The sequence below is a fragment of the Macrobrachium rosenbergii genome, chromosome 33, assembly GCF_040412425.1.
Source record: "Macrobrachium rosenbergii isolate ZJJX-2024 chromosome 33, ASM4041242v1, whole genome shotgun sequence".
NCBI lineage: Eukaryota > Metazoa > Arthropoda > Malacostraca > Decapoda > Palaemonidae > Macrobrachium > Macrobrachium rosenbergii.
The window spans coordinates 256,287-271,198 of NC_089773.1; the positions used below are offsets into that span (position 1 = coordinate 256,287).

General features: G+C 39.7%; 1 protein-coding gene across 1 annotated transcript in view; it reads left to right on the forward strand.

Annotated features, from left to right (window-relative positions):
* The window catches only part of LOC136855761 (hepatoma-derived growth factor-related protein 2-like), a 203,265-nt gene that overhangs the window by 100,240 nt on the left and 88,113 nt on the right, over positions 1-14,912 (forward strand). The window contains exons 10-11 of the mRNA XM_067133118.1: positions 943-1,001; positions 1,946-2,112. Coding sequence (XP_066989219.1) covers positions 943-1,001; positions 1,946-2,112 — 226 coding nt within the window. The remainder of the gene's footprint in view (positions 1-942; positions 1,002-1,945; positions 2,113-14,912) is intronic.

Genomic DNA, 14,912 nt, shown 5'->3' on the forward strand with positions numbered 1-14,912 from the left:
GACTATCAACCCTAAGATGTCGAGTAGATTGCTAACATGTAAACCTTTTGGGTATTTTATGATTATTTAATCTAGTACTATGACCCCATGAATGTGTGTGTAGGTAATGCTGTCCTTAAATATATTGAGTTGTAGACAGTATGTTGTTACCGGTGTCTCAAGAAATTTTTTTTATAGCACATGAGAAGTACTTTTAAGAAGTTTCTTAAGTCTAACAAGACCATCTAAAGTCCCACGTATGGGGAGGCACAGGCCAAAGCAAAGTGCTGCAAATTAGAAAGTAGAATGCCAGTGCATCTGTGGCAGAAGGTATACTGTAAAGAAACTGTAGTACTGTGTACAGTGCACACTGGAATATTTAGTCACCAGAAAGTAGGTAGTGTTTTTGAGCTAGAATGAATACAAAGGTGACTGCATTGGTCTACCATTACATGGGGTGCAGTCTTCTGGGCCTTCCTACATTACCTGTCATTAAATAAGTACCAATACTTTGGTTTTAGAAATATTAGTGTTCCATTCACCTTTTTGAAAGTCAATTAGGCAGTTGGGTAAGTAGTTTGGTGTAGAATTTTGGGTGCAGGATGCTTGCACCTACCTGGGAAGCCCAGATTTCTTGCATTGCAGTTTTGGCATTGTTGCTGTTTTTGTTTGAAAATCAGTTGGATTATATCTCAGAAGAATTATTCCAAATATCCACCAGTGATGAATCTGCAAAGTGATATGGAGCAGTTACAGCTTATTATATTGAAAGTTATTGTATTTTTTTTTTTCTTCAAAGTATAGGAAATCTGTTTAAGGTCAGATTTAGTTTTTAGTGATAGGTTTCGCAATATTTTTCTGATTTGTGATTTGTAAGCAGTTATGGTAGACAACATATTACCTTTTGAACCTTTCATATATAGAGGATGCGGTGATACATGACAGTTATTTTCGTATTTTCAGTTAAACCAGCACCTAAAAAGTCCTTAGGGAAGCAGAGAGACATTGACCTTCCAAAAGAGGTATGTTGAATTTTATTTTTTTTTATCCAACTTCAATGTATCGTTTTAACTGTTTTTATTGTTTTTCACTTCTTACCATTGTAAAATCACCCGTATCTTTATTTTTTATTTGAATATATTTAAGAAAATAAAAATAATGATAATAATGAGGTTCCTGGATGTCTTCACTTCAGTTTCACAGAGTTAAAGGACTCTCTAGAAGGGCAACCCAGTAGCCTTGAGACTGTAGCTTCAAAATGAAACCATAATCAGCCTTATACTGTGAAAAATAAACTTATAGAGAATGATAAAAGAAAAATATTGTTTGCCTGTAAAGGTGTCCAGAATGTGATATGACCCATGGAAATTTTGTGGGCCTCCTAAAATGTCAAGAGGTTTTAAAAAAATCTAAGGGATGAAAATCTCAAAAACACTGAAATCATATCAACTTGTTTTTAGTATTGTACCATAATTCTCACTTCATTGGCTTACAGTCCACAGACCTTCCCAATTTGTCAGTAAAACTCATTGAAGGTTGCATGATCACTTTGTAAAAAAAAATTATTAATGAATCCCAGAAGTGTAGGTTTTCAATCTTGTTCAATTCGGTCATTCGTATGTGATGGATATACTTAAATGAATTAGGTGTGGATGTGGAGTTTCATATTTTTCATTTAAGTCATTCTTATGTTATGAAAATGCTTCATTTTTTATGGTAAGTTGCACGTACTCATTCAATTATCATTTTAATGTGGCAATTGTGACAAATTTATGAACTATGGACTGGGCAGAAGAGATTGTTCGTTTAATTGGGTATTAACTGTTGGGCACAAGGGCATGAAACCTGAAAAGTAGAAGACAAATTGCATTGTAACTGGAGGCCAAAGGGACCCCGGTATTGACAGAGGTCTTAGAATAGTCATTGAAAGCTACTATTTTGAATTACAAATTTTTTTTTTTTTCAGAGTGATTTATCATCTAAACAGACATTCCTTAAACTCAAAACGGATTTGGAGTGTGGAACACTTAATGCTGATGAACTAAGAGAACTAAGTCAGAAAAATGAGAAAGAAGATACACATAGTGCAATTGTAGAAGAAAACAGAAAATTTACTGAAACAGCCAAAGCCAAGTAAGTTACTTTTGTGTCAGTTGGTTTTAAACTTACAGATATGTTTTAGTATATTGAATGTCTGTTCTTTGCATGATGTATTCATTGAGTACTGTATGAGAAAACTAGAAATAATTCAGAGTAAATTGGTCAAGCTTGTCTTCATCACAGAGTGTCCTTGTTAGGTCATTTTGAGCTATAGAACTTTTTATTACCTATCTCTAGAATGGCACTTGACTGTGAGTGATATTCCTTTTGGCATTAAAATTGAGAAATATTTCGACACGATACACAAACCATCAGTCCTTTACATTGGGAATTACTTACGGCGAAGCTGGACATGGTGTTCCCCCTCAAATTGGGACCACCTTTGACGTGGTGAGAGGGCTCTTGAACCTAGGGATCTATTTTTTTTTTTTTTTTTTTCTTAGTTTAATCCCAAGTGTCCCACATATAATAATACATTTTAGGAGTAATTTTGTGGATTTTTCCACTTTTGTCAAAATAACCAAACTTATAAATAGGAAAACATATCATAGCATGGAGTGAAGTTGAATCTGAAGCTAAATAGTGGGAACTGTGGTTGAACCATCATCTACCTGTTAATGTTCGGACCTGTTTTTCAGGTGGAACTATTCTGTGGAGCTGGACCACGGATTCCAGGGGGTCTGGTTCTAGGAATAGGACTCTCGGCTTTCTGTCTGGTTAGCCCATATTGTGATTAGGATGGGGATGACTGTATTATTACAATACACTCAGTCCTAGCAAGCGGGTTTTGCTTACACTTGGGCCATACTAATCATGATATGCCATCCCCTTTTTGGGGTAGGGTAGGGACGCGGACATTTGGAAGTCAGTTCCCACTTGTGCCATTAGTGGAACATTCAACTTCATAAAAAGCCAGTGATATCTTTTCAAGATTTATTTATTTATTAATTATTTTTTTTTTTATCCTTTATGCAATTAGTCTTGAAGATTTCAGTACCCCTGGACCCCATGATGGTAAAATTCTGGCACAGTCGATAACTATTGGAACATCACTCCCGAATCTCCTTAGTATAGATATAAACGCTACAAAGGAACATCCTGTTCCAAGTAAAATATCAATTCCTAAAGACTCAGTGAGTTTAGAAAATCAAAAAGAAACAAATAAAAAAAAATTGGTAAACTCCAGTATCATAACACCGGAACCACACATAATGGACAATAATTCTAAAATAGAGACAAGTAATCCTCCTAAAAAACCCCATCAACACGAGACAACTCATCACCGATGAATGTGAAAAAAAAAAAAATAACTATCGACTTAATCCAGTGCTAGTTCATTTTGAACATATTTTTGGACCATACAATTGGTCCAGATTTTTAATATTAGAAGCAGGAAAACAGATCTCACGAGCCATATTAGAGAACAAATTATTAAATATACACCCCACACAAGATATGGAATGTAGACATATCAAAAACAATGAATGGCTAATACAAACAACAACCAAAGCCCAATCAACAACCTTTCTACAAATAACCAACATAAATGAAATAAAAGTAACAGTAACCAGCCATGAAACACAAAACTATATACAAGGAACAGATATGCTTCCAGACAATGATGAAAAAAATCTACCATCAAAACAAATCTTACTTGACTCCCTTAAATTAAGATACAACAGCATACATAACTTGGAATTATATCCTGTCCCAAGTAGAAAGGATGCAAATAAACATATTACAATAGTCAAAATAAAATTTACAAACCAGGAACTACCATGAAAAATAAAAATTCTAGGACTAAATAGAGAAGTTCGCCCCCTTTGTCCCTAAACCTCTCCAATGTTCTAGCTGTTTAAAATATGGCCATTCAACAAAAAGATGTAGAAATAACGCTATATGAGCTGTATGTTCTGAAGACGATACAACAAATTGGAAATGCAAAACCTTCAAATGTGTCAATTGCAAATTAAATCATCATGCAAAATCTAAAGACTGTATATTTTATCAATATTATACAGAATTACAAATTATAATGGACAGAACTGGTATGCCCATTAACGAAGCCAAACTCGAACTGAAGGTGAGAGGAGTCAACGATCCAGTAAAATGCCATTCGTATTCAAATGCTGTAACAACTCATAATAAACACAAAGAATCTCGACACAAAATAGCTGAGACCCACCTTTCCCCCTCTTCTACTACTCATAAAAAGCCCAAGAGTACAGTTGCAACAGACCTCTTACGTCACAACAGAGCTCCCCAGTAACAAGCCCAGTTAATCGTTCAGAAACAAATTCCAATGATATGGAAAAATCAACAAAGGTTAATGATCCAGATCTTGATACTCATAATGCACTAACATCATCCACAGAAAACTGAATTGACAAAAATAACCATAATAAAAAAAGGAAAGTGATTGACAGAACTCCCCAAGGGTAAAAAACCTAACATTTTGTTCACAGATTGATCTAACAAAACCCCAGTCTCACCCATTAATCTGAAACAGATTACATTAACTGCATCACAAGTTGAAATCCATAGTGTTCCACAATCTAAGACATATAAATAACGATTCCCCAGATATGGATAAATCATCTAACTTTTCTGTACTCTCATCACTAAAATCAACGAAGAAACCTTCAATTAAACACCCCATTGAAGAATCAGAAACCCATAAAATTCATCAAATCACAACCACATGAAATCAGCCCTCAACAAGGCCAAAGAATAATAATAATAATAACAAACCTAAAAATTTTATACCAGCACATCGGAGATCCAATATACATATACCAGAAATTCGTAACAAAATATTTCAACATCCGATAATGGAAACATAATTGGGACCCAGAGATCAGAACCATTCCTTCAACACTCGCAACGTGATTTATCTTGCGGATGTCAAGAGTGTTTCATCATAACGTACAATCGTTTACCTAACAAAAATGAAAATATAACCCGAAATTTCATAAATAACTTTACTAGGTTCTGAAAATGCCCTTTAACATTCCATCAAGATGGTGAACTATGCTCGGAATCCTTAAAACTAAAAAAAGTGATCAAAACTCAAATAGATTTGCTAATAAGGAAATATGAAGAAGAACCAATCAATGCATCAGATATTCAGCAATCAAATCTAGCTACAAAGAAACGACAAAGTAACACAAACTCCCTTAAAATGTTACGGGATATAGCTAAATCAACAATTAACTTACAAAATCTAATGCCAGTCCCACCAAACAATGACCAATAAAATAATTCAGTGGAACATGAATGGATTTTCTACTCCGCTTCGGCTGGTGAAATCCAGAGAATACTAAAGGAACATAAACCTATTTGCATATGTCTGCAACATATTGGTACAACTCCGAAGAACTTTAGAAACTATAAATTAGCTTGCCACTCACCAATAGCGGATGGCAAGCTAGGGAACAGCTATATATGTTCATAACGATTCAACTTACGAACCCTTAAATATTACATCATTGTCATATCAAATAACTGCAATCAAATTGCATATGCCAGACAATCAAATTATCTCTATACTAAATCTATATAATCAGCCAAATTTTAACTCAAACTTTAGTGATTTACCACAAATACTAAATAATGTAAATGGCCCCCTACTAATAGTAGGTGAATTTAATGCCCATAATCCATTATGGGACAGCACACATGCCAGTGACTTGGCCAGCACAAACATTGAGAATTGCATAAATGTTCAGAATTTACATTGCCGGAATGAAAGTGATTCACCAACGTACTTCTCAAAAACTCATTTAACCTTCTCTTCAATAGATATTTCATTATGCTCACTGGAATTAATCGAAAAATTGGAATGGAATGTCCTAGACGATTCATACACAAGTGATCACTTTCCAATTGTTTTGAATTATTTGAACAACAAAAAACAATCATTTCCCATAAAATATAAATTAATGAATGCTGATTGGGAGAAGTATAATTTACAAACTAGAAATATCCCTCCCTTTCCACTAAATCAAAACAATGCCATCACAAAGGATTTTTTTTCAGTTTTGTAATCAGTGCTGCAGACAAATGCATCATGAAAACCTCTTCAACCCCTAATATATCCCCGTTCTTTGGTGGTCTAACAATTTATCTCTTAAATCAAACCAAATACACTCTGGCACGTAATTTGAATAGACTAAAGTCTAGATTAAACACCCCTAATAAAGGCCCTTTTAATATAAACTAAATAAGATAATACTTATAAATATACCTATTGATCACATTAAACCTCTTTACAATAAATATAATGCAAAATTTTAAAAAACATTAATATTCGAAAAAGCTCAATCGTGGAAAAATTATATTTTGGAGTTGTCACCAAATACTTCAATTAAGGAAATATGGCACAAAATTTGTAAAATCAGTGGTAAATATACAAGACCACGTAGAAGCCCAATACAATATAATGGCAAACTAAATCATAACCTACAAGATATTTCAAATATATTAGCAAATATATTAGCCAAACATATAGAAGATATTAGCGCTTATTCTAATTTAGATGAACACTTCAAAAGAATTAGAACAAAAAAAATGAATCAAGCACTTAATTTTGAAACTGATGAGGACCTTGATTATAATCAAGAATTCAATGCGAGTGAACTTAATTTTGCCCTAAAATCATGTCGATGATCAGCTCCGGGGCATGATATGATTTCTTTTGAAATGATCCAAAATTTAGCTACACTAGCTAAAGAATTCCTATTAAAATTATATAATAACATATGGCTAACGCATGTCCTCCCAACTAAGTGGAGACATGCAATAATCATAACCATCAGTAAACCAGAAAAAGACCCTAGCAACCCCACTAATTATAGGCCAATATCACTAACAAGTTGCTTGTGCAAGCTGTTGGAGAAAATGGTTAGTTTGAGGTTAACAAGTGTCATAACAAAATACTCAATTTTATCACCTACCCAATTGGGATCAAAAGCTGGTAGATCTAAACTAGACCCAGTAACTCAATTAGAAGATCATATTAAGAAAGGATTTGAAAAGAAAAAGCTGACAGTGGATATTTTCTTTGATATAGAAAAAGCATATGATACCAGATGGAGGTACAATATTATGCACAAACTCCATAAATCCGATATTCGAGGTCACCTTCCAATATTTATCAACAATTTTCTAACAAATCATATATTGCAATACACTCCCTGAACACCTGAATTAGCCCTGGTCACCTGACCAGCCCGAACTATATCCCCATAGCTTTTACCCACTAAGTGGGTAATTAACCGTCAGCGTTACCAACGCTTACAGGAAAATCTGTCAAATGAGTTACCTGAAGTACCATTGGCAACACTGCTGCCAGTCCCGGCCGAGTGAGGCCGAGATCCTCAATTACTTTTTGTTCGCCATGCTGTGTGGGTGTGTCCCACATTAGGCAAACTTTTGGTCTTTTAGCCCGACCCCCATTTAAGAATTTGGACATCAGATCACGATTTGGACTGTTTTCAACGCTTTTTCTCCTGGATGGATACTTTATTGATGGGATTTGGAACTTTTCTCCCGTTTTTGACTTTGGGATCGGTACTTTGGACTCGATTGGATAAGTCAAACAAGAAGACGTCGTCGTCTGCTAGCGCCAATACTTCAGCTTCGTTTACATCTTCGACGACAGAGCCTTCTACTGTTGGAGATGCTGACGCTCATCGGCCCTACACGTTCTGCAAGCGTAGGATGAGTACACTCAAACACGATCGACATTATGTTTGTGTTTTATGTAGGAAGATGCAGTGTAGTATCAGTCAGATAGGCGGTGAGTCTTGGTCGGTAGATCAGATGGAAGAATTATTCAAAAAAGTTAAGGACAAATTATTAGCTGAGTATGTCTAGTCGATTTTTCTAGCTTTATGACTAAATTAACGGAAACTAGAGATTAGGATAGTAGTAATAGTGTTGTAGTTACTAATCGTTCTTTTTCAGCCCCCCTGCCTGTTCCAGAACCAGCCCTAACGGGTGCTGGGGGTTATGGAGATTCGCAGGCCAAAAAAGGGTAAAATCTACCGGCCCCCCCGGCGTGGAGCAGGCAGTGTTGGCAGCAGATTTCCCCCTTCCCTCTAAAAGCATAAGTTCTAGGGTGGATTTAGAATTAGGAATCACTCAGAAGAGTAGGAATTCTAATTTACGAAGCATTTAGGAAGAGTAGTTGAACGTGCAGTCTTATTTGGGTTCAGGTTTGGTTGGGGTTGCTAATATTTAGGTCTCTCATTTAGATCAATCGTCGGTTTATTTCCTGCTTCGTTCTCTGTGCAACAAAGGTTTCCAGATCTGTGAAGGGTCATTCAGATTTGGTTTCTGATGTATCTAGTTCTGAATTTTTGTTTTTTCCTTGAATACTCCTTCTTGAAGGTTCCTTTTCCTTCAGGCGTTAAAATTTCTTTCGTCTTGTGATGGTGGTAATTCTGGCGATCGAATTTTCCATATTCATGATCATGTCGTAAAGAATTTTCTGATTTTGATAATGTCTATCAAGATTAGCAGGGGCGGGGGAACAGAACCAGCCTATTTTCCTTGAAATCTATGGCCTCTTCGGCCGCTACGGAATTTTCCCGTTTCCCTCTTTTTCTTCTAAGCCTTTTTTCCATTGCCCTTCTCAATCTTCTTTTCGGTCCGCTCTTCGGAGGGCCCTTCGGGGTCTTTGTTGCTCATCCGGTTTTCTTGGCTTTTAACTCAGCAGAGCAAAGATTTTCTTGGTTCAACACTGTATATTAGAGCTTCAGCGGCTCCCTCTCTCTCTTCGGGTTTAGGGAAGGGGTACTTTTACGGATCCGTCGTCTTTATCACCTTTTGCGAATCTTGTAGTTTCTTAGGCATCCGGTCTAGTTGCTTCTCAGGTGTTTGCGGAGGCGTCAGCAACTTATTTCATTCTTTACGGGTTCCTTACCATAATGTATCCTCCGCGATTCTTGCGGATGCTTCGGCAGTCAGCGATTCGCCTGCGCCAGCATTCAGTGTTTCAACACCGATAGTTTCCGCAGCCTTTCCATTCTCAAGGATAATTGGTAATTTTCCTTCTTCTGTTACCTTCGGCTTGGTAACTCGTAACTTCCCCTTCGATACTCCTTTGAGTTCGGTCTGGTTACGACCTTCTCCATCTGTCCAACGTCGGCGTTAGGCGCTCCGGTGGTTACTCCAAGTGTGGATTCTTTCTTCTTCCCTTCTTCGGCTTCTTCTTTCCCATCTTTCCAGTGGGTTCTCCGTCCCTCCGGGGTTGATTCCGGGTCTTCAGTTCCGGATTCCCATTCTCATGTGGTTTTGATACATCCGGATTTGAGTGGTTCGGTGTTGTGGCCTCTTCACTCTCAGGAGTGGGCGTGGTCCGCCCAGGTGTGACCGGCCCAGGTGTTGCGTCATCCCTGTTGGGTGGTGCAGGGTTTGTGCAATCTACTCTGGTGCCTCCAGTATGTTCGCGATTGATACGTCACGTGTCTGTCTCACGCACCCATGTGTAGCGAGTTCTGGATTTTCGAGTTTGGCGTTTGCTAGGGGTTGGCCTGCCTCTTTCCTGTTCTGGCTCGGTCGGATCAGTCTGACAATCCTCCGGCTCGGTCGGACCAGTCCGACAATCTCCGCCTCGGTTGCACCAGTCTGACAAGGATTGTTTATTTGAAGATGATGATCCGGTACCGGATATTAGTTCTCCTTCAGCTATGAGAACGAGTATAAGTGGATGGTAGACTTCATCCTCACTTATCCTCAATCCAAGGTTCCGGAGGAGCCTACACTACTGAATCAAACGATGTTCCGGTCGCTGTATGCGACAGATCCGGTAGTTGCTCAATCATTAAGATTCTGGTCTGCTTTGGCCGTGTCGGGCAGGCAGTAAGGGGGGCAGACGTAGGTTAGTGACGTTGATAGGGTCGAGTAAGCAGGATTCAACCTTGCTTCCTATTCTGGAGGGGTTTTAACAAGATAGTGGATAACCCATCTGCGGGTGTCAGGGTTTTTCTCACCGTATCTGTTGAGGCCCTTCTCTCTCGGGTTCCTTCGTCAATTGTTGGTCTCAGTTTCATCTAGGAGGCTTGTATCTTGGAGGACACCTTTTGCAGCCATCCGGAGGCCTTGTCCTCTCTATGTGGATATGTCCGGGTTGGTAGGGTTTTCTCAGACAGGATGGATATTCTCCCTTCGGTCCGGTACTACCGGACACCTCATCCCTTCGGTGTCAGTGGGGTTGGCATACCAGGTTAACATTTCGCTTGACTCTACAACGTTCTTTGGCAGAAGAGGAGGTACTTCTTTTTAAGCTTCCGTCTCACTATCCGGACATTCGGAGTGGGTTCTGTTGAGGGCGCCTTTGCGCTCTGCAACAGTCTTTTAGGGAGGAGGATATCTCCTCCATGGTCAATTTCGTGTAGCTGTCGTCAGCAGTAGTGTCACAGCAAGCTATGATTAGTGTGACTGCTCTGGGTTCAAGGGATGTGGCCAGCATATCGAACTTGTTGCTTCTAACTCTTCTCCAGCGTCGGCAATTATGCATCGTCGAGGGTATAAAATGTTGAAGTAGAGGTGTTCCTGCCCAGCAGGGAACAGCCGGTACACACTTGGAGAAGCCTCTTGGTAGAATTAGTCTCTCTCTCTCTCTCTCTCTCTCTCTCTCTCTCTCTCTCTCTCTCTCTCTCTCTCTCTCTCTCTCTCTCTTAAATTCCAGGGTCTTGTCTCTTAATGTTTTCCAGGGTCTTGTCTCTCTCTCTCCTCATGTTCTCTCTCTCTCTCTCTCTCTCTCAGGGTCTTGTCTCTCTCTCTCTCTCTCTCTCTCTCTCTCTCTCTCTCTCTCTCTCTCTCTCTCTCTCTCACTAAAATTCCAGGGTCTTGTCTCCCCACATGTTTCTCTCTCTCTCTCTCTCTCTCTCTCTCTCTCTCTCTCTCTCTCTCTCTCTCTCTCTCTCTCTCTCTCTCTCTCTCATTAATTCCAGGGTCTTGAAGTGGACACATGTTCTCTCTCTCTCTCTCTCTCTCTCTCTCTCTCTCTCTCTCTCTCTCTCTCTCTCTCTCTCTCACTAAATTCCATGGTCTTGTCTCCCCACATGTTTTCTTCTCTCTCTCTCTCTCTCTCTCTCTCTCTCTCTCTCTCTCTCTCTCTCTCTCTCTCACTAAAATTGGTCTCTTTTCTCTCTCTCTCTCTCTCTCTCTCTCTCTCTCTCTCTCTCACTAAAATTCCATGGTCTTGTCTCCCCACATGTTTTCTCCCCCTCTCTCTCTCTCTCTCTCTCTCTCTCTCTCTCTCTCTCTCTCTCTCTCTCTCTCTCTCTCTCTCACTAAAATTACATGGTCTTGTCTCCCCACATGTTTTCTCTTCTGGTATGTCTCAGGAATCACTGGGACTTCCACATCGAGAATGCAGGTGTAATCTGGAACGCTTCTTGCTTGTCAGATCTTCTGTGATAGTCAGAAGAAGCGCATCTGACATCCGGAAGATCTTTAGTCTTCCCTCTTCCCGGCGTTTTTCAGTCCTAGTGTGTGGGTCCGTTTTGCGACATCGTAACTGCCTCGTCGTATCTGAGAATTCGGGAGGAACATGATTATTAGAATAGAATTTAGAGGTATATGCTTTCCGCCTTTTGGTCTCATTCATCAGGTAATCAGGAATTGCGGGAGTGTCAAGTCGTCTATGACTCTAGCTCCTTGCTGGCCCTAACGCCCTCGGTTCCAAAATTCCAAATGCTCCTTACAGAAGTTCCGATGTTCTCCTTCAAGCGGAAGATCTTTTAGATAACCGCATTTCCACCATGTATCATCCAAACTCTTGCGTGATGAACCTAGTTGCGGGCGACTGCCGAGCGAACAGCTAGACAGTCCAGACACTCTAGAGCTATGTCTAGGCAGTGTTTCTTTCAGCTTGAGAAAGTCAGCCCGTAAGCTTACCAGGTCAGCTTGACATGGAGAAGGCTGTGTCTTAAGGAAGGTCATTCCATCTTTAGGCCTGTCATAACCGAAATAGCTGGTTTTCTCTTATTCCTTTAGAAAGTCAGGATTCTTCCATTTTCGATTATTGCTGGCTACCGCTCAGCACTCAGCAGTACATTTTTCCATCTTCCTGAAAATTTCTAGTAGTAAGATCTTCGATTTATTACGTTCCCATAAATTTAATGTCCGGTCTTGCTGACTCGGGCTCCCTCGTGAGATTTGTCGGAAGTTCTAATGTTAACTGATTAGGTGTTTTCTTTCTTTCGGCTTTAGCTGCAGATAAAAATGTGGGCGACTTCAGGAAGTTTTCCTAGGCTGGTTTCTTAGGCGGGAAATGATTAGTATTTCTCCTCTTCTGGAAGTCGTGGCGAAGACAAAGTCGGAGGCTAAACTCTGCTTCGTTTGTTTAAGGTTCTTTATCTGCAAGTGTTGGGTTCCGGCATCAGTGGGGATGTCTTTATGTCAGGTGCGAATATTGGTCTATTTATCAAGGTTGAGAAATTCCATCCGCTTCTGTGTACACCTCTTGCCTCACCGCGGAATACTTCCAGTCTGCTGTCAAGGATGTGATTAGTTACTTTCGGAGAAAGGGTTCCTGGTTCCTGGTTCATAAGCGCTCACTCCACAAACACAGTTGTGGGCACACTTCACGATTCGCGTGTGGTGCGAGCTTTATGCCCTTGAACACAATTTAATTTGACGTGACATTGTTGAGCATTTAACAGTTTTCGTTACGGCACAGTATTTGGAGTATGTCCACTTCATCTTTTCTTGGAATGGTTCAAAGTTTCTACTCTGGGGTATACTTGTGAGTCCGTCTGTGTTTTCTTCCTTTGCTTAAGAGACGTTCAATTCTCCCCACCGCAAAATAGTTTTTTAAAAAATTCTCCTATCTAGGTTCTGTTCAGTTAGCTGAGGTGGTATTCTCTTAGTGCGAAGACTCGGAAGGTTATTCTCTTAGTCCACGTTTAACGGCGAAGTCTGTTATCTAGGGTGCGTTCATTTAGCTAGGGTAGTATTTACGTAGTGCGGTGATCATTACGTTAACCAGATAGAGGAATTACTTTTAGGCTTTAGAATCTTAAGCAACAGTGATAGTATGATCACATGAACTTAAGTTTAGTACGTCTTAAGTATCCTAGTCTTTGATAGTTTTCCTACGAGAGTCCAAAGAGGTGCTCTCGTAGGCTAGCCTAGGTTGTTTCGTCGGCGATGGGATACTTCTTCGCTCGTCGGCCTTTGCCGCAACCTGCAGGACGGAGGGTCATCGGCTCGGCATACTACCCCATTCCCTCCTTATTAGATGGGATCTGAATAGCCACTTGGGAGATTCATCGTTCTCCTTTTTACGTGAAAGTTATTCTTTTAGTCCGTGTATAGCGGCTAGCCTTTCTGTCGTGGGTGCGTTCATTTAGCTATTGGGTACTCTCTTAGTGCGGAGGTTCTTAGAAGCGGCCACTTGGAAGCCGGTGTCGGTTTTCACGACTTTCTACCTCAGACATTCAGTTTCTTCGAAGAAGAAGAGTTTCTCGCTTGGTCTCTTTGTGACGACAAACTCGATCTTATAATTACGTAGTAATGTTAAGGGTGGGAACAACTCTAGGTAATGAATGTAGTCTGAGGAACTTTAGAATTTTGGATTCTCTGTTAGTCAGGGTTCATAGTGAGAGGATTAAGTTTAACGTTAGTACTGTGAAGTTAGGAAGATCCAGTGGACAGGTTTGGTTTCTTCAACTTCTGCGCAGACATCGCTTGCATGGCAAGTAGGGGATTGTAAGAGCTCAAGAAAGATCCTGCACACCCAACTTTACATGAGAGTGCTTTGATTAGCCACATGGGAGGTTCTCCATACATGAGAGTGCTTTGATTAGCCACATGGGAGGTTCGTCGTTCTCCACTAATCATGGGAGGCTGTGATTAGCCATATGGTAAGTTGGTTTTTCTATTTTGGCTACTCTCTATCCATGAGGAGGTTTGAATACCACATGAGAAGTAGCTTGACTCAGACAGTACCTAGACATGAGACTGACGTCGGGGGTACTCACTCTACAAACATTCTCACCTGCCGATTGGGATAACCAGGTGAGGATATATTCATTTATACAAATTAGGCGAATAATGAGTTACCTGCTTTCCCTGTTGCAAGGTCGGGCTGAATTAGATTGATCCCACCTCCTTAAAAATGTTGTTAATCGGGCTAATTCAGGTGTTCAGGGAGTGTATTGTAATATGAAGTTTTCATAATAAAACTAATATTGTAATACCTGAACACCTGAATGATTCCCACCCTCCTCCCCACTTCAATTTGATTAGTGAACATTGCAACTGAGGATCTCGGCCTCACTCGGCCGGGACTGGCAGCAGTGTTGCCAACGGTACTTCAGGTAACTCATTTGACAGATTTTCCTGTAAGCGTTGGTAACGCTGACGGTTAATTACCCACTTAGTGGGTAAAAGCTATGGGGATATAGTTCGGGCTGGTCAGGTGACCAGGGCTAATTCAGGTGTTCAGGTAAGTATTACAATATTAGTTTTATTATGAAAACTTCATATTTCAAGTATGCATAGAAAATACATATTCAAATTCTTACATACAAGAGGAGGGCATCCTTCAAGGCAGTGTTTTGAGCTGCATCTTATTTGCCCTGGCAATAGATATTACTGTGAACCTGCCTGAGTGTGACAAAATAGTTTGTATGTGGATGATCTTGTAATATATTATTCAAGTTATTCTCTAAGACATGCTCAAAGAATACTTAATATAGTAACAAATAATATAACCACTTGGACTAACTCCGTAGGCTTCAAGTTGTCGGTAAATAAAACAAATGGCATTGTCTGCTACAAAGACAAAAGATGGTTGAAACAACAAATATATCTTT